Consider the following 19,382-nt stretch of genomic DNA (forward strand, 5'->3'; position numbering starts at 1 on the left):
ATCAAAACGTGCTATTACAGACAGTAGGTAGATGAAATCATATACTAAAATAGAAAATTTTTGAAAAATTAAAACAATGTTGGTTAGATTGTACTGATTTACTGAATTCAAAGCATGTGGAACCAAAACATGTCTGAGAACAAACTATATTGAGCAAGAACACAAGCAAAATTTTAAATTCCCAAGGAAAGGCATAAACTCCGTATATTACGTAACTAGTTTAAATATTTAAATGATGATAAAAGCAGATGATTTCTGTTATAAAACAGTGCTGCTATGTAATTTTTGCATTGTGTTAATTCAGAATGAGATAAAGAAAATGTGGAAAAAATTTCAAGTTCTAACTACCACTGACTGACTTAAGCATTGATCTAATAAAATCTGTGTGAAAATCGAAGTGGATTTCAAATCATAATGGATTTTTAAAATTATTTTGCAGCAGTGATTTCAACTCCAAGAAAACAATACTGCAGGATGCAGCAAAGTTGGTACAGATAAATCAGAAACTGTTGTACTATGCTGGTAAGCTTATCACCAGCTGTACAGATGGGAAAAATTAAACGCTTACCATGTATTTACATTTTGATGTTCAATAAAAAGGCAATAATGAACAAAGAAGATCAATGCTATTATTTTAAGTGGGAACGGATTCAAAATGTACTCATATAAAAATCCTTTTTGGAGAGCAGTCTGCTGATTCTTACAGTACTGAATTAAACAGTAATAATGCAAGGTTCTCATGCAATTTTAGTAATTCTGAAATACGAGATTGTAAATGAGAATACTAATGATGTTGCCGTAAGGAGATGAGCGAACATTGGGCGTATTTAGCAGCCTCATCAGTGCTTGAATAAATGGTTAAGTGCTTTCCATGATGAAAACTAACTAAAGGAATTTTATAGTTTTCTCTATTTATTTATAAAATACCAATAATACATCTGATTAAGTTTGTGAATGCCAGATGTTATTAAATGCTAATTAATACTGGCCACATGCATCTGACAGTCTTAGTGAATCTGTCAACATGTCACCTGATAACAGCTTATGAGATTTGAGCAAAATCTTAAAATTATGTTACTTTTGCTTTGACAGGATGACTGTTTTTAGGATACAAAAAATGGATAAAAGGAGATAATGACAGCAAACTTGTGCAAGAATGCAATCAAACTAACACCAATTTTTTTTAAAAAAAGAGGCAGAATCGTAATAGAATATTATTAAGTGTCAAAATGACAACACATTATTCATCTTTCATTGGAAATCACCATAGAAGTTCCAAATTTTATGGTACTACTTTTCAGTGGAAGGTGTTTCAGAATATGTATATTGTTTTAACACAGTGAGAGAACCTGCAGAACACTTTGATAAGACTTGTATTTTTTAGATAACACTAATGTGAGGATGAATTACAGTTGCATATGCAAATAAGCTGCCCTACTACAGTGGCTAAAACACCATCTCTCTCTTCCATCTTGCTGCATAATCTCATTCCTCCATCCCCACTTTTTATCTCTACCAATTATATATAATATAATCTTAGTCTTGACAATTAACTTGTTTCAGAAATTAGCAGCTATGTAAGCCAACTGCACTGAAATAGAAGAAGAAGAAGAAGAAGAAGAAGAAGAAAGTACCTGTACATTGAGTTTTTAGCAACTAGTGGAATACCGAAGCGAATCAGTGTGTAACAGCGTTGGAAAGCAATTATGAAATTATATTGCATGATGTTTTTTTATATTTTCTAGGCTTGGAGTTCAATACTTACTGGCAGTGACTTTTTGGTACAACTGCTGACATTCATCACTAAAGATTTTCTAAACCCTCAGTAGATGGAAGAGACAGAGAGAAAATGCTAAACCACTTTGCAAGTCTTTTGTTTAGACTCATTTAGTTTATTAAAAGAGTTACTTTTTTGCTAAGTCATTCAGCATGAAGTTGGCTCCCAGAAGATTACATACAGGGATTTTATAACATTAGATAAAAGAATTTTGCACCGTGATGATGATGATGTTTGGTTTGTGGGGCGCTCAACTGCGTGGTTATCAGCGCCCGTACAATTATCCAATCTTTGCTCAGTCCAATTTCGCCACTGTCCTGGATGATGATGAAATGATGAGGACAACACAAACACCCAGTCATCTCGAGGCAGGTGAAAATCCCTGACCCCGCCGGGAATCGAACCCGGGACCCCGTGCTCGGGAAGCGAGAACGCTACCGCGAGACCACGAGCGGCAGACAAGAATTTTGTACCGATTTGTATGTTAACTGAAATTACTGTAAATGATATTATAAATATTTGGGTTTGACAATTATACAGAAAATTCTTGGAATTTATGATCTAAAATGATTTTCCCTCAGTTCTGAGATCTGACGATACATAGGAATTATAAAGACCATTTATTTTTATGACCAGTTACAAACCATTAAAACTTGTAGAGAGTGAACCTGTCCACTGAGACTGAAATTTGTGCATGTGGGTTTCTTGACTAAATGAATGAAACTTCTGAATAGATTTTAAAATCACTTTCTATCTTAACGCCTTCTTTTTTCTAATAATGGTTGAAAAATTACAGATACCTGGATTAATTAACTCTAGCTAGTAGAGAGATATTGATTATGAAATAAAGATCTACAATTTTAAAACAATTTCCACAATTAAACCATTGTATTCGCAGAAATGTTTGGGCTACAAATAGCTATGGAGACAGGGGTGTAACACACAACTGCAGAAACGAAAATATTTTATTGGCAAAAATACCAACAGAAAAGCAAGAAACTAAAGTAAATTATTTTGCCCTCTAGCACCCTGTAATGTGTACGCAAATCATACGATATAATGTTGCAGTTTTACACATCCAACATTATTCTGGTTGCAAACTACATCCAATGTTAAAAATATTACAAAATACATTTTACTGATTATACCACTGACACTTAATGTACAATGAGGTAGATACATTCGGCTTAGAAGCAAATAGATTAAATATGTTATGTCACCAATTTCAATATGCTTATTATACTCCAGTAAACGACTTACAGTGATATTTTTACAAAAGATTTATACCATGGTACAATTTCACTGAAGAGTGTGTGTGTGTGTGTGTGTGTGTGTGTGTGTGTGTGTGTGTGTACGGTGGTGGGAGTGGGTGGGTGGGTGGGTGGGTTGCACGTGTGCAAAATGGTTTAAATGGCTCTGAGCACTATGGAACTTCTGAGGTCATCAGTCCCCTAGAACTTAGAACTAATTAAACCTAACTAACCTAAGGACATCACACACATCCATGCCTGAGGCAGGATTTGAACCTGCAACTGTAGTGGTCGCTCGGTTCCAGACTGTAGCTCCTAGAACTGCTCGGACACCCCAGCCGGTGGTGCACGCATGCATTACACAGCAATCTGTCCTCTGGGATATTCAAACACATTTGTGGATGTGTGTGTGTGTGTGTGTGTGTGTGTGTAAAGCTGTTTACTTTAAATCAGGCATCAGTTCAGTACTATTATGACCTAAAGATGTTGCTTCTTTTGGATACTGTATGGTTATTTCAAGCACTAAGTATAATCAATTTTTGGATGTCATCAGTGCTTAAGAGACGGTAAGGCATAACATTTAGAGAGCCCTGCTATGAATTAAAAGCTATTAACTGCTTCTTTCAACTAGCTGACTTTCACACCAACATCCCCACATTTTCTCTAGACTTCTGCATTACATCAACTTTTAAGTACCATACATTACATATTAAACCTGAAACATGAACAACAACTGGAAGGGAAAGGGAGATGCCTTACAATTGAAAAATTTGGTGGGATTGTTATCAGATGAAAAGAATCAGATAATGTGCACTACCTTGCAGAAGTATGAATCATAAAGGTTTCCTGATATAGCAAGCTATCATTTGCATCTACATTAAGTTGCCAACAAAATTTTAGTACTGACTTGCTACTAAAAATTCCACAGATTACATTACATCAGTATCACTTAAGACCATTTATATTTGAGCTATATCCTTATCACTTGAGTATTTTGCTTTTGTTGCACTGCACCTGCTACTGATTTTAAGAGATTTGTTCTTCCTTCATTCCTTTCACAATTATTTTAAGTGCTTCCACTTTCTTAATCACTCTAATCCAAATTTTTGTTTTCTGCACACACACACACACACACACACACACACACACACACACACACTCACTCACTCACTCACTCACTCACTCACTCTCTCTCTCTCTCTCTCTCTCTCTCTATATATATATATATATATATGTTTCGCATTTTTAACAGTGTTAGTAAAGCTATAAGATTAAACTCTCACTGAATCCTCTGTTGGAAAGATATGAGATGTTACCTCAGTGTACTGGTGATACTAATGATGAAAAACAAAGATATACACCCCCCTCCCCCCCCCCTCCCACACACACATATGCATATGCTTATGCACACACTGAAGACACCCGAAAGAAACAAAATACCTGTGGAATCATCTCATTAAATCATTTAGGGGAAAACGTTTTTCAACCGATGGCTCCTCCTTAGACAGAGGAGAGGCTTCATCACGGTGAGGAAGGAACAGTTTAAATTTCCTGGAATTATTTAAACAAGCTACAGAAAAAAGTGTACCTAAATGGCCCACTAATTTTAAGTCCAGCATTTTATTGCCTATTCATCCAGTTTCGTCATATCAGAAAAGTGGAAATGCATTATTTATGCTATATGCTGTATTAATATGATTATTATGAGAACTGTGTCATTATAGTTTTAGTTTGCCCTACATAAATGTTCATCAGTAAAGTACATCACACAATAGTCCTTCCTTGCCTGTGTTACACACACCAAGTTCTATTCTCTCTTTCCCTTCCACTGTGTGAGAACTCTTCCAATACGACTGCTGTTTTTTTAACTATCTTCCAATGCAAGGATGCCTGATGTTAATGTAATGTCAGCCTGTACACTGACTATACAAAGTGTTACATTAAAAAACTCTGCAGTTTGATATTCTGAGATGTTTTTACCTCTTCTCTTCTTAAACCAATTGTTTACACTTCTACCACTCTCTCTTTCTTGTTTTCTTGTAAAATGTTTACTGATGCTTCTCCTCATACATGCCCTTCTTATTGTCTCTTCATTCCACATCTTATAAATTTATTTTGAAACATTCCTCCTACAACTCCACATTTAAATTTTTTCAGGACTGTCTCTGACTTTCACAATAGACATGTTCAAACGTCATAGAGAAAGATGAATGATTTTAATGTTGTCTGAAAATGTAGTATATTTGTTCTATATTATGAAATTTCAGATTTATTTTGGCCTTTTCCTTCAATTCGTTTACAGTTTTGAAGTTGAAAAACAAGGGTGACAATTTTTCACATCTCAATAAAAATGTTGGGTTTCTGCAGCTTCCCAACTTTTATTTACAAGTCGTCTTAGCTTTATAATTCAGAAAATATTCTGTTCAATTTTATACTGTCAGTAGCTACGTCCTGACCTACAATTGCTAAATGTCTGAGTTTTTTCTCAGTTCATTCTTCAGAATTACATTTCACAGCTGCTATTACTTCTTCAGTAATTCTAACTTTTCTGAAATAAAATTAATTCTCTAGCATTTCTTCAACTTCCCAGTCTAGTGTAAATCATTTGGTTAATTTAACCACACATAGAAAACAAAGTAAAAAAAGTTCAGCTGAATAAGAATGACAAAAATCATTCTTACTGTTGCTGTTGATCACTAACTTGTCTCTTTCTTAAATCTAGAAAGCAGTATAGACATATGAATTTAGCGAGCAATATGTTTATGATAATGGTGTTTGCTTAAAATCTCTCAAACACTACTTCATAAACCTGGATTTGTGTTACACGATTAAACTAAATACATAACGTGCAGCAGTTAGAAAAAATATTAAACATCAACAATTAATGTAATAAATAAAATAACAAGCCATACCAAAAGCTGTTATCAAAATAGTAAACAATTCAAGTGAAGAATGACACTGCTCATAAGTGAATCCAATCAAAATACACATTTCTTCTGAGAAAGAGAAAGAAAGAAAGAGAGAGAGAGAGAGAGAGAGAGAGAGAGTGAGTGCAGAAGTTAAACTTTATTTGTATCACAAACTGTCACTCTAATCTTGCGTCAGATTTCACTCGCAATAAACAAAACTAAAATGCTCCTCTTGAAAATGCTTCAATTATAGTGGGCACCTTTTCATCAAATCCTTTGATCTCCAACATACCAGGGTCTGCTGGGTCAATACAATTCAATCCACACATATCTAGTCCAACCGCAATATACCTGTAACACAATAACTGATGTAGAATACATTCCTTTTCCAAATTTATTACTAAATTATAATTCTACTTAACAATCTTAACAGAAAATTATCACAAACATTCTTTAGTGAACTTTTTAGTTATTGGTTATTTCTAATTTGTTCAATTTCTCATATTTTGTGAAAAAGCTAATGCGAAATTGGCAATTTTCACAAAATATGATTAAATTTGTCCTTTTCCATATAAAAAAAGTTACAAATCTGAGGAGTTTGCCAATATTCACAACTTATAGTTACTGAAGCTTTAAACTGAATTTTGCCTTCTTTTTACCTCAGGGCATAGGCTAATCCTAAAATGACAGTTCATTTCCCACTTAACGAACTAAGTTGTGATGTCAAAAATACCACCAAAATTGCCAATAATAACATCAGAATTGGCAAAAACACCGAAGTTGGCAATATGCGCACCGAAGTTTGGCAATACATGCACTGAAATTGGCAAAATAGAACAATATAATTGGCAAAAAACCGAATATCACAAAAAATATATATAATTTAGCAAAAGATACACCAAATCTGGCAAAAATAGTAAGACTGAATCTGTCAAACAGGTGACACTGAATCTGGCAGTCAAAGAACTAACATCAAATATGACAAAAAATAACATCGAGTCTGGGAGAAAGTAACATGAAAATTGACAAAACTAGCACCAAAAATTGTAAAAACATAAGTACGGAAATGTGAAAAACATAACATAACATCGAAATTAGCAAACAAATTACCCCGAAGCTGACAAAAGCTGATTTGGTGGGAGAGGGGGAACACTAGGGAAAAATAGCACCAAAATTGGCAAAACGACAACACCGAAACTGGCAACACGACAACACCGAAACTGGCAACACGACAACACCGAAACTGGCAACATGACAACACCGAAACTGGCAACACGACAACACCGAAACTGGCAACACGACAACACCGAAACTGGCAAAACGACAACACCGAAAATGGCAAAACGACAACATCGAAATTAGGGGGGGGGGGGGGGGGAAATCACACTGAAATTGGAAAAATGTATCATTATAAAAGAAACAATTGGTAGAAGAATGAAGAAACTGACAAAATGAATGTGCCAAATAAATAGCACCAAACATTAAAAAAATTGCACTGAGTTTAACCATGAAGTAAAATGATTTTTTCCTACCCTAGCTATTTATGTATTTAATCTGCTACTAAAACCAGTGCAGTTCTTGACTTAAAATTAAATCATTTCACTAACTGATCGAATTACAAGGAAACAGATCGGCTAGGCAGCACTCTCATTCAGGATACCAAATTCCAAGGATTGTGACGCACACATCAATAAGTGGAAAAAGAAACTATACTCATATTTTGAAACTGTTCCTTGTTTCCTTAGAGAAGAAAGCCTTAGTAAGGGAGAAGTTTTCCCAAAAGATTTTTCGCTTTTGGCATCATTGATTTATCATTTCGACAATTGAGATAGTAAATGTATCAAAGTCACTGACCAGCGTTCTATTGTATGTAATAGTTATGATTTGCAAGAACTTTTTTTTGCCAAAATATCCACTGAACTCTGATTCCTAGTTTGTGTGAGGGCATATGGTAAGCTTACCATTCTTCAGATGGAGTTATGACAGAGGAAAGAGGCAGATTAGAGCTTTATGTCATCCTAGCAGCAAAAAACCATCTCAGGATCTACCTGACATGATTTATATGGTTTTCACATCATTCCTCCTTAACATGACTCAAGTATTTTACCATTGTGTCACCTTGTATGTCTGTCACAAGAGCAAATTCAAAATGTTGCTAAAACTATGATCTTGCATAAAACCTGGCGCAGCTTTCAGTGCAGTGATGGAGGATATTTCAACAGAGACAAGCCAAAAAAAAAAAAAAAAAAAAAAAAAAAAAAAAAAAAAAAAAAAAAAAAAAAAAAAAAAAAAAAAAAAAAACCTATTTAATATGAACATTGTCATCACAAATGATTCAGTGCGACATGATCTTTCACAGCGGTGGTGTGTGAATAAAGAAATTCAATACTACAACTCTGAGCTAAAAAACTGTGCAATAAGTTTAACTATGTAAATCTGCTAGACCTAAGTACTATGAACAACTGTGATAACCACACAAGCCACACACTGCACTTAAACAGAAAAGGAGAGGCCAAGCTAGGTTCCCTCTGAAGTGAACTGTGCAACAAAGATACCAGCAGTAAGGAGGAGGAGCCAATTGCTCTGGACTACAACCATGAGACTTTTTCAGGACAGTAGTAGATTTTCCAACAGGGGTAATTGATACTGTCACAATCTATCATATTATATACTGATGGGGGAAAAAATCACAATACCAAAAAGTAATTAATAGCAGTAATGAAATTTTGGGAATACATTTTTCTAGGGAATATACTTACGTGATTAAGTTGGATGATCAGAGGTTAATGTAAGTGCAAGATAAGCCATTGCAAATGTGAAATACTGGTACATTAATAACCGGTGGAATCACCAGAGTGTTGAATGCAAGTATGTAGATCTGCACGCATTGTGTTCTACAGATGCCAGATGTCAGTTTGTGGAATGGAGTTCCAAGTCCGTTGCACCTGGTCGGTCACTACAGGGACGGTTAATACTGTGTGTGGATAGCGCTGGAGTTGCCGACCCGTGAGGTCCGATATGTGCTCGACTGGAGACAGATATGGTGACTGAGCAGGCAACATGTTGCCACACTGCAGAGCATGTTGGGTTACAACAGTGGGATGTGTGTGCGTGTGATCCTGTTGGAAAACACTCCTATCTGTTGGAAAACACTCCTAGGAATGCTGTTCATGAAAGGCAGCACAATGGCTCAAATCACAGACTGACATACAAATTTGCAGTCAGGATGTGTGGGATTACCACAGGAGTTGTCCTACTGTCACACAAAGTTGCACCTCCAAACCCCAAGTCCAGGTGTAGGTCTGGTGTGTGTAGCACACAGACAAGTTGGTTGCAGGCCCTCAACAGTGTCACCATGGCACTCAGGCAGAACCAGCTTTCATCAGGAAACATAACTGATCTCCACCCCGCCCTCCAATGAGCTCTCGCTTGACACTAATGTAGTCGCAAATTACGGTGGTTTGGGGGTCAGTGGAACACATGCTACAGGGTATCTGGCTCACGTCTGCCCTCGAAGTAACCAATTTGTAACAGTTTGTTGTGTCATTGTGGTGCCAGTGCTGTTCAGATTGCTGCTGCAGATGCAGTATGACATGCCAAAGCCATACACCAAACATGGTGGTCTTCCCTTTCAGTAGTGCAATGCGGCCATCCAGAGCCTGGCCTTCTTGCGACCGTACATTCTCGTGACCACCACTGCCAAGTCTTTTTCTGTAGTGTCGCACGAATGGAACATCAAGCTTCTCATAGCATTATTACACGACCTCATTCAAACTCAGTGAGATGTTGATAATGGCATCTTTATAACGTTAAAGATATTTTTGACTAACATCGGCTCACCATGTACAATCTGAAAGTTAGATAATACTCACGACTGTAACAGCATGTATTTAATGCAAACCTGATTTGTATCCTCATAGTGGCACTACTAGCATCACTCATATGCAATTGGTGTGAAATTTGAATAGACATCATCTTTCCAATGCAGAAACATGCCTACCAACTTTCGTTTGAGTCACAATTCCTTCTCGGTGTTGTGATATTTTTTTCCATCAATGTATTTATAGACAGGTCAAGATCAACAGTGTCAGTGTACATTCACTTGTTAATGCCCTTTCTGGCCACGACAGTCAATTGCTTATAGTAACCGACATCAATCTGTGCAACAGTTCTGTACATTCTTGGAATAAATGATGAGACCCTTAAAAATTTCAATTACAGCCAGAAAGAGGTAAACTGAAGTCCAGTTTTCAATGAAACAGATATAAATAAAAAGTATAGTATGTAGTATGTTTTTAAATGAATTCATGTTGCTCTTAGAAGCTACCTTTCAAAAAATTTAAAAAAAAATAATAAAAGAAATCAGAAACAGCTGTATAAAGACTGACAAGAAAACATGGCTCACTGCAGGAATAAAACATTCTGCAGAAAGAAGAGATGCTACATAATTGTCTCAGAACTTGCAATGACCCAAAAATACAGCAGAACAGAAACTTTACTGTGTTTCCTTAAAAAAGGTAGTTAACAAGTCTAAAAGTATGTGGACAAAATCTGAAACTGAGAAATCAGGAAACAACATAAAAACCATTTGGAATGTGATAAAGCAGGAAACTGGCAGAAAAACTGGGAACATGACACTCTTTTTTTTTAAAAAAAAAGGTGACAACATTGTAAACAAACCTGAAGTGGTTGGAGAAATATTAAGCAAACATTTTTGACAGCAGCACAGAAGGCTGGCTGTAAAGGATCTGTGGATGAAGCAATGGTGGTGCTGCAGCAAGCTATTAGAAACAGAACACTGCAGATATCTCTCCCTTATGTTACAGTATATGAGACAGAAAGAGCAATTAAGTCAACAAAAAATAAAAGATCTGTTGGTGTGGATAATATTGCTAGCAAAATATTGAAATATTGTTCTAAATATGTAAATCCGGTATTTTGTAAAACATTCAATACACCTGTGCAAGAAGGAATTGTCTCAGACTAAAACTGACTGTAGTGATACCATTATTTAAAAAATGTGATAAAAGTAATGTCACAATCTATCGCCCAGTCTTCCTTTTAACTGTATTTTCAAAAATGTTGCAAAGACTCACGCACAGAATGATGTCAATCATCTAAATATCCACAACATCCTCGCCAAGTCAGCTGAGGGTTTGTGCTAGTCTTTCTACCAAACAAGCAATATTCTCTTTTAAAATCAAATTTTGGAAGATATTAACAAAAAAAAGTCCACCAGTAGGTATTTTTGTGTGATCTCTCGAAAGTCTGACATTGAAAGCAGAAGGGCTTATCTGGAGAACAGCATCATCTGAGAGGGACACCTTAAGTTGTGATGGATCACAAGACTATTTTAGGTCCACTGTTATTTCTTATTTTCATTAATGAGCTCCACTTTGTTCCAATAAGATGCATAAATCTACCCTTTTTGGAAGATATGACAATTCTCATTGATGAACTGCCAGAAAATAGTCCTGAACACAGTTTTCATTAAAATATTAAACTGATTTTCTTAAAACTGTCTCTCACTCAATGCAGATAAAACCCATTACATGAAGAAAGTGACAAAGTGTAGAGATCAAACCATACACAAAGTGGACGATACAACATCCTTAGGTTCTTGTATAAACAGCAAATGTAATTGGTCAATCCATATTACGAATGACATTAATGACACTCGACACTCAATGGTCAAATTATCATAAAAATTACAACAATTAAAAAGTCAAGAATGATGAAGTGTTTCCAAAAGCCGCACAGCTGTGCGAAGGTGCTTTATTCACAATTATTGGTTTCACGTCAGTATAGATGCGTCTCCAGGATTAAAGTGTTATATTTCCACAATATAGATGGACAATACGAAGTCCTAGCTTTTGGCACGTTATCTACATTAAAAGTCAAACCACAATGGTGGTTGTTATAACAAAACTGAGTACACCCAAAAATGCTTGTAAAATGTACACAGTACGACTGCTGAATGAGCCAGGCCTGTAAGAACCATTTATGATATCTTATAAGATCTGGTAGACACCAACTGATAAAACTGAGCAGGTAAAACTTAAAACCCTGTCTAATGTTTTTACTTCTGCCTTATTGCTAACAGGCCGATGTGGTGTAAGCAGCCCATGGAGGCTCACACTTGAATGAGATATTGTTTGATGAAAACCAGTTTAATATTTCAGTGAAAACTTTGTTCGGGACTATTTTCTGGCAATTCGTCATCGAGAATTGAGCTATAATCTGCAAAAAAGGTAAATTTATTGAGTGTACTGCTAGCCTCCACAGGCTGCTTACACCTCACCAGCATACTAGTAATACAGAAGAAGTAAGCTGGTCAATCACAGCCAGTAGGATGGTGCCCATAATGACCGGACATCAGGAAACTGCACTTAAAGACTGCACACGTGAAAACCACTCCAAACTTGCCCTGAATCGTGTAGTATCAAAGTAATACATGAAACTGATCCAAGTCATACAAATATGGCTTTACTCATAAACCTCTGAACAATAGTGGAACAAAACAAAAGAATCATGTAGAAGGTGCAACATAAGTAATATACAGTGCAACTGATATGCGTGATACAAACTAAGAGAACATAGTGAGAGGGAGTCACTGCTGCCCTGTGTGTATATAGGCACGAGTCACCAGTAGGCAGTGCAGCAAAGACCATGCCACAAGCACACTTCCTACAGGAGGTCTCTAGTGGTTGACCCATGCTGATAACACTCACATGCACTAGCAGCATGATACAGCAGTCTGTGACATGTTTATCATCTTTCTCATCATTGCTAATATTACAATTGTTTTGGAACTAGTATTTATTAATTTTGTGTCATAGAGCAACATGTTGCCACACTCAAGGACAGTGCAACTTACAATGTCCTTGTGGTATCGATAGCAATGATGCCACGGCTTAGGTGCAAGTTATTTAGTTGGCACTACGACAGACACTGACGACAGCACCCTCTAGCCGGTGCTGTGGAGGTCTACGAGCTCCGCTACAGATTCTGCCCCATTTCATCAAGAGCTGACGGCCGGGACATTTCGCTTCAGCTTCGCACCTACGTACTAAGTTATGTATGCCTCTGTAAATATTCATGCACCAGTAAACCACTTTTACTTTCTTGCAGTACCTACGTGTATTATCTTTTCCTGCTCCTGCCCAAGCAACGCCTTCCAGGTGGGATACAAAAGATGGCGACAATCAGGGATTAAATTTTTTTTCCCCCTTTCATTTCCTATCATTTCCTTTTTTGCTCGGTACTGCTTTAGTTTTTTTTTTTTTTTTTTTTTGTGATATTCTCATGCGCCTGAGTGAAAGTATCTAAGTGCTCCAACCTTTCGCTATATAGAATTTCATTTGTGTAAACCATGACTTCACCACATGAACAGGCTTCGCTGTCCGATCTTGTACATTTTCAGGCTCAGCAAATGATGCAGCTGCTTGCTGCAATGAATGGACGTCACACTACAAACTGCAACTACTTCAGCGCCTCCGATGCCACCGCCTGTACCGACGACGTCGCTGACGGCGCTGCCATTTCGTGCCTTCAATTCTGACATTGAACGCTGGCCAGAATACATTGCCCAGTTCGAGGCACACTTCACAGCTTACAACATACCAGGAACAGAGCGGCTTGCTTTTTTCATTGACAATGTGGGTGTTGTGCTATACCGTGTGCTTGTGAAATTGTTTCCCACCAACCGCCCAGAAACTAAAACGTACGACTAAGTGATTGATGCTTTGAACTCCCACTTCCGTGACAGTGTAAATGTTGTAGCTGCAGGTTACAAATTCTTTTGTCTCCAGCGTCGCCCTACTCAGTCGAATAAATCTTTGTTAGTGGACCTTCAGGTACTAAATTCTGATTGTCACTTTAATTGCTCATGTGGACGCTCATATGCAGATATAATGATTAGAGAGGCTATTGCGTAGAATGTGGCGGATCAACCGCATCTGCGAACAATTCCTCAAATTTACAAACCCGTCTTTGCAGGAAGTAGTGGACTTGCTAAACAGACAGAAACGTGGAAGTAGTTCCACGTTCGACGTGACCCCGGGTGTGTGTACTGTTAGTGCGGCAAAACACACGCCCTCCCGCATGGCCAGCCACGTCGCACCGCTTGCGCACACGTAAACACGTTTCACGCCAGGCACCTACCCAGAAATCGTGTCCGAACTGCTTTCGTGCCCACCCACGGGATGGTTGCCCATCCCATCAAGGACAGTGTTACTTTTGTAGTAAGACAGGACATGTGCAAGCTGTGTGTAGTAAGAGAAACACTAATTCACAACTTGTCTCCCATTCATGTGACTCGCACACGCGTCACCACAACGGCAACCGCCAAGATCATGATTCACATCAGCCTATGGACTTTAATGCCATTTATTCAAAGCCTTCTGCTTCCCATGCTTCAACAGCTCGTCATGTGAATCAAGTTTTGCCAGACAGTTCCTCTCGCATTCAGTGCGATGCGAGGAAACTTTTTGTGACTTTGCACATTTGTGGATGTTCTGTTCGCTTGCAGCTGGACATGTGCATCAGTTTCTTTACTGAACAAATCGACACATGACTTGCTTGGTTCGCCCCCACTACGTTATTCACATTCCACGCTGACTGCATTTACTGGACAGGAAATCCCAGTGCTCGGCATGTGTAGTTTGCTAGCCACGTATGGTGCAATGACCTGTACAGTGTCTTTCATGTGCTCCGCTCTAGTGATGGTACGAAAATTTTTGGCATGCACGCATTTGAACTTTTTGGCTTCGCGATTCAGGACAATGTACTTTGCATCAACGCTAGTGACCATGCAGACAGTGTTGCCGCCCTATGCAATGATTTTGCTGAACTCTTTTCTGGTGGCCTTGGTTGTGCCACAGACTTCGCAGTGCATGTTGTAGTTGAAGACAATGCCATGCCTATTTTCCGGCGTGCACGCCCAGTACCGCACACACTGCACGACGCCGTACCTGCTGAACTTACGCATTTGCAAGACATTGGTGTCATTGAACCTATTTCTGCTTCACTATGGGCTTCGCCTATAGTGTCTGTGAAAAAACCAAACGGTCGTCTCTGTATCAGTGCTGACTTTAAGTCTACAGTAAATCCCCAGACAGTGGTAGCTACATTTCCCTTACCGCGTCCTGAAGACATTTTTGATAAGCTTGGTGCGGGAAAATTCTTTTCCACGATTGACTTGCGGGACGCATACTTTTAGATTCTGCTTGATGAACAGTCGCAGCACTATTTTATGGTCAACACCCACCTTGGATTGTTCAAGTTTTGCTGTCTTCCGTTCGGTTGTGCTTTGGCTCCTACTATTTTTCAGTCTTACTTGCAGCAGTTGTGTGCCACTGTCTCTAGTTGTTCCAATTATCTGGACGATATAGTCGTATCAGGTCGCACCCCTGACCAACATTTGCAGAATTTGCGTGCCTTATTTACTGTACTTTTGAAGGCAGGACTAAAGTGTAACAGAGACAAGTGCAAATTTTTTCAAACTGAGATTCAGTATTTAGGACATATGATTAATGGACAGGGTATCCACCCCTTGGCGTCACATCTCAGTGTGATTAGAGACTTGCCAGCGCCCAGGAACTTGAAAGAACTTCAGTCTGTGTTGGGCAAAATCACTTACTACATTCGGTTTATACCAAATGCAGTGGAGTTTGCAGCGCCTTTGCACCACCTTTGGTGTAAGAACGTTCCTTCTGTTTGGTCTTCAGAATGTGACGCTGCTTTCCATAAGCTCAAATCTGCTTTGCTGAGTGATCACTGTTTGATTTCATTCGATCCCTCCAAACCAGTTGTTTTGGCTGTTGATGCGTCTTATCATGGCATTGGCGCAGTTCTCTCACACTGAATTAATTCTGTCGATCGCCCAATCGTTTTAGCGTCTAAGTTGCTCAATTCTGCCCAGCAAAACTATTCTCAAATCGAGAAAGAAGCTATAGCTATTGTCTATGGAGGGACAAAGTTTCATGATTTTTTTGTACGGCCGAAAGTTCTATTTGGTCACCGACCATACGCCTTTGACTTTGTTGTTTCACCCGTCAAAGCCAGTTCTGGTCCGTACGGCACAAAAGTTGCAACGTTTGTCTTTGTTTTTGTCTAACTACAATTATGAAATCTTGTTTTGGCCTACAGCCCAGCATGGCAATGCTGATGCTTTGTCTTGTCTGCCTATTGGTCCTGACGAAGTGTTTGATTCTTCCGAACTGTCCAGCATGTTTATTGATTCGCAAGATAAGGAATTAGTTGATGGTTTTCCGGTAGATTTTCGTCGCATTGCTTCTGCGACAGCCGCTGATGCTTCTTTGCAGATTCTTTTGCAGTATATTTGTACTCAATTGCCTCAATCTGCTACGCAAATTCGAGATCCCCTTGTATAGAGTTACTTTGCACACCGTCACAAGTTGTCTATACACCACAGTGTTATCTTGTTACGATCTGACAATGCTCAGTCTCATGTGGTTGTACCTCGTTTGTTGCAGTCGGAACTCCTCCGCTTACTGCACGCTGGTCATTGGGGTATAGTGCGGATGAAGCAATTAACACGTCGTCACTGCTCTTGGGTCGGCATTGATAAACAAATTGAGAATTTGCTTGCTGATTGTCGCTCTTGTGCGGAGCATCAATCTGCTCCCCGCCAACATCTCTTTGTGCGGCCGACTACTACTGTGCCTTGGCAGCACGTTCATATTTATTTAGTGGGTCCATTCTGGGAGACCCGCTGGTTAATAGTCATTGATACGTACAGCAACTTCCCTTTTGTTGTCCCTATGTCTTCTACTACATCTGTGAGTACTGTTTGGGCTTTGACGTCTATTTTCTGCATTGAGGGCATTCCTGAAGTCATTGTCCCAGACAATGGCCCCCAGTTTGTGTCCTCAGAGTTTGAAGCATTCTGTGTTGCTAACGATATTCGTCATCTGACCTCAGCCCCGTTCCACCCCCAGTCGAACGGCGAGGCTGAACGCTTTGTGGGTACGTTTAAGTCGCAAATGAGCAAGTTGCGCACCACGCACTCTCGCGAGCGTGCGCCCTGGACTTTCCTTGCTTCCTACCGCTCCCAGCCGCGCGGCACCCATTTCCCAGTGGAATTGCCACATGGCCACACCCATCGGTTGCTCCTGCAGCTTTTGCATCCGCTGCTGTGCACTGCCGCTGCTTCGCCTTGTTCTGGCTTGGCGCTGCATGATTTGATGTTCTATCGAGTTTTCTCTGGCGGGCAGCGCAGGGAGCAGGGGCGCATTCTTCGCCAGCTTGGCCACGCATTTCTCATTTCTGGTCCCTCCGGCACTGTCAAGCGACACCGGAACCAAATTAGTTTGCGCTATCCTCGGTTTTCTGCCGCTGGTTGTTTTCCGGCAGAATTGGAGGCTTCCCAGCTTCTGCCGTCTCAGCCCACGACTCCACTGATGGCGCCTCTGCCGCTCGCGCCTCCACAGGCGCACCTGCCATCGTTGCCGCTGCCGGTCCGTTCACCTGCACCGGACGGGCGCCTCTCGCCGGCGCCGCTGCGTTCCTCCGCGGTGCCAGAACTGATGGACGCTGAGGCTGCTGTCATGCCACCGCCGCCCATGGAGGTCATTGCTCCGCCTCTTCATCCAAGCATACCCAGTGGCCAGAATGAGATTTTCACTCTGCAGCGGAGTGTGCGCTGATATGAAACTTCCTGGCAGATTAAAACTGTGTGCCCGACCGAGACTCGAACTCGGGACCTTGCCCGCGAAAGGCAAAGGTCCCGAGTTCGAGTCTCGGTCAGGCACACAGTTTTAATCTGCCAGGAAGTTTCATACCCAGTGGCGGTGTGGAGCCTGGGCAGGTTATCCACCAGTTTTCCTCATCCCCTTGCGAGCAATTTGGGGTCGCAGGTGGACAGCGTGCCCCGGCAGTTCCGCTGTCCGCCCCCTCAGATACGCCGCCCTGTGTCCCTCCACTCGCCGTCGGAAGCCATACTCAATGACGGTGTGTCATTTCAGGGGGGAGGGATGTAGTATCGATAGCAATGATGCCACGGCTTACGTGCAAGTTATTAAGTTGGCACTACGACAGACACCGACGACAGTGCCCTCTAGCCAGTGCTGTGGCGGTCTACGAGCTCCGCTACAGATTCTGCCCCATTTCATCAAGAGCAGACGGCCAGGACACTTCACTTCAGATTCGCACCTATGTACTAAGTTATGTACACCTCTGTAAATATTCATGCACCAGTAAACCACTTTTACTTTCTTGCAGTACTGACGTGTATTACCTTTTCCTGCTCCTACCCACACGCCGCCTTCCACACGGGATACGACAGTCCTTATCATACACTATGTGATCAAAAGTGTCCTCACACCAGGCTGAAAATGACTTACAAGTTATTGAGCGAGGTGGCGCAGTGGTTAGCACACTGGACTCTCATTCGGGAGGATGATCGTTCAATCCCGCATCCGCCCATCGTGATTTAGGTTTCCCGTGATTTCTCTAAATTGCTTCAGGCAAATGCCGGGATGATTCCTTTGACAGGGCATGGCTGACCTCACTGTTTGGTCCCTTCCCCCAAATCAACCCAACCCAGCTTACAAGTTCGTGGCTCACTCCATCGGTAGTGTTGGAATTCAATATTGTGTTGGCCGATCCTTGGTATTGATGATAGCTTCCACTCTCGTAGGCATACCTTCAATCATGTGCTGCAAGATTTCTTGGGGAATGGCAGCCCATTTTTCATGGGAGCTGCACTAAGGAGAGGTATCGATGTTGGTCGGTGAGGCCTGGCACAAAGTCAGCATTCCAAAGCATCCAAAAGGTGTTCTATGGGATTCAGGTAGACTCCGTGTAGGCCAGTCCATTACAGGGATGATGTTGTTGCATAACCACTCTGTCACAGGCCGTGCATTACGATAAGGTGCTCGATCGTGTTGAAAGATGCAACCGCCATCTCCGAATTGCTCTTCAATAGAAGGAAGCAAGAAGGTGCTTAAAACATCAATGTAGGAATGTGCTGTGATAGTGCCACGCAAAACAACAAGGGGTGCAAGCCCCATCCATGAAAAACATGACCACACCATAACACCACCGCTCAGAATTTTACTATTGGCACTAGACGCTCTGGCAGATGATGTTCACCAGGCATTCGCCATACCGACACCCTGCCATCAGATCGCCACATTGAGTACCGTGAATCGTCACTCCACACATTTTTTTACTGTTCAATCGTCCAATATTTACGCTATTTACACCGAGAGAGGGGTCATTTGACGTTTACCGGCATTATGTGTGGCTTGTGAGCAGCTGCTTGACCGTGAAACCGAAGTTTTCTCACATCCGCCTAAATGCCATAGCACTTGCAGTGGACCCTGATGCTGTTTCGAAGTCCTGTGCGATGGTCTGAATTGATGTCTGCCTAATACACATTACGACCCTCTTCAACTGTCGGTGGTCTCTGTCAAGTCAACA

General features: G+C 40.3%; 1 protein-coding gene across 3 annotated transcripts in view; it reads right to left on the reverse strand.

The window, feature by feature from the left end:
- Positions 1–4,425: 4,425 nt before the first annotated feature.
- The window catches only part of LOC126184361 (RNA-binding protein Ro60-like), a 128,604-nt gene continuing 113,647 nt past the window's right edge, over positions 4,426–19,382 (reverse strand). For all 3 annotated transcript variants that reach the window (XM_049926744.1, XM_049926742.1, XM_049926743.1), the window contains one exon: positions 4,426–6,287. In XM_049926744.1, the coding sequence (XP_049782701.1) occupies positions 6,155–6,287 (133 nt within the window). In that variant the 3' untranslated portion in view covers positions 4,426–6,154. The remainder of the gene's footprint in view (positions 6,288–19,382) is intronic.

Source organism: Schistocerca cancellata, chromosome 4, assembly GCF_023864275.1.
Source record: "Schistocerca cancellata isolate TAMUIC-IGC-003103 chromosome 4, iqSchCanc2.1, whole genome shotgun sequence".
Lineage (NCBI taxonomy): Eukaryota > Metazoa > Arthropoda > Insecta > Orthoptera > Acrididae > Schistocerca > Schistocerca cancellata.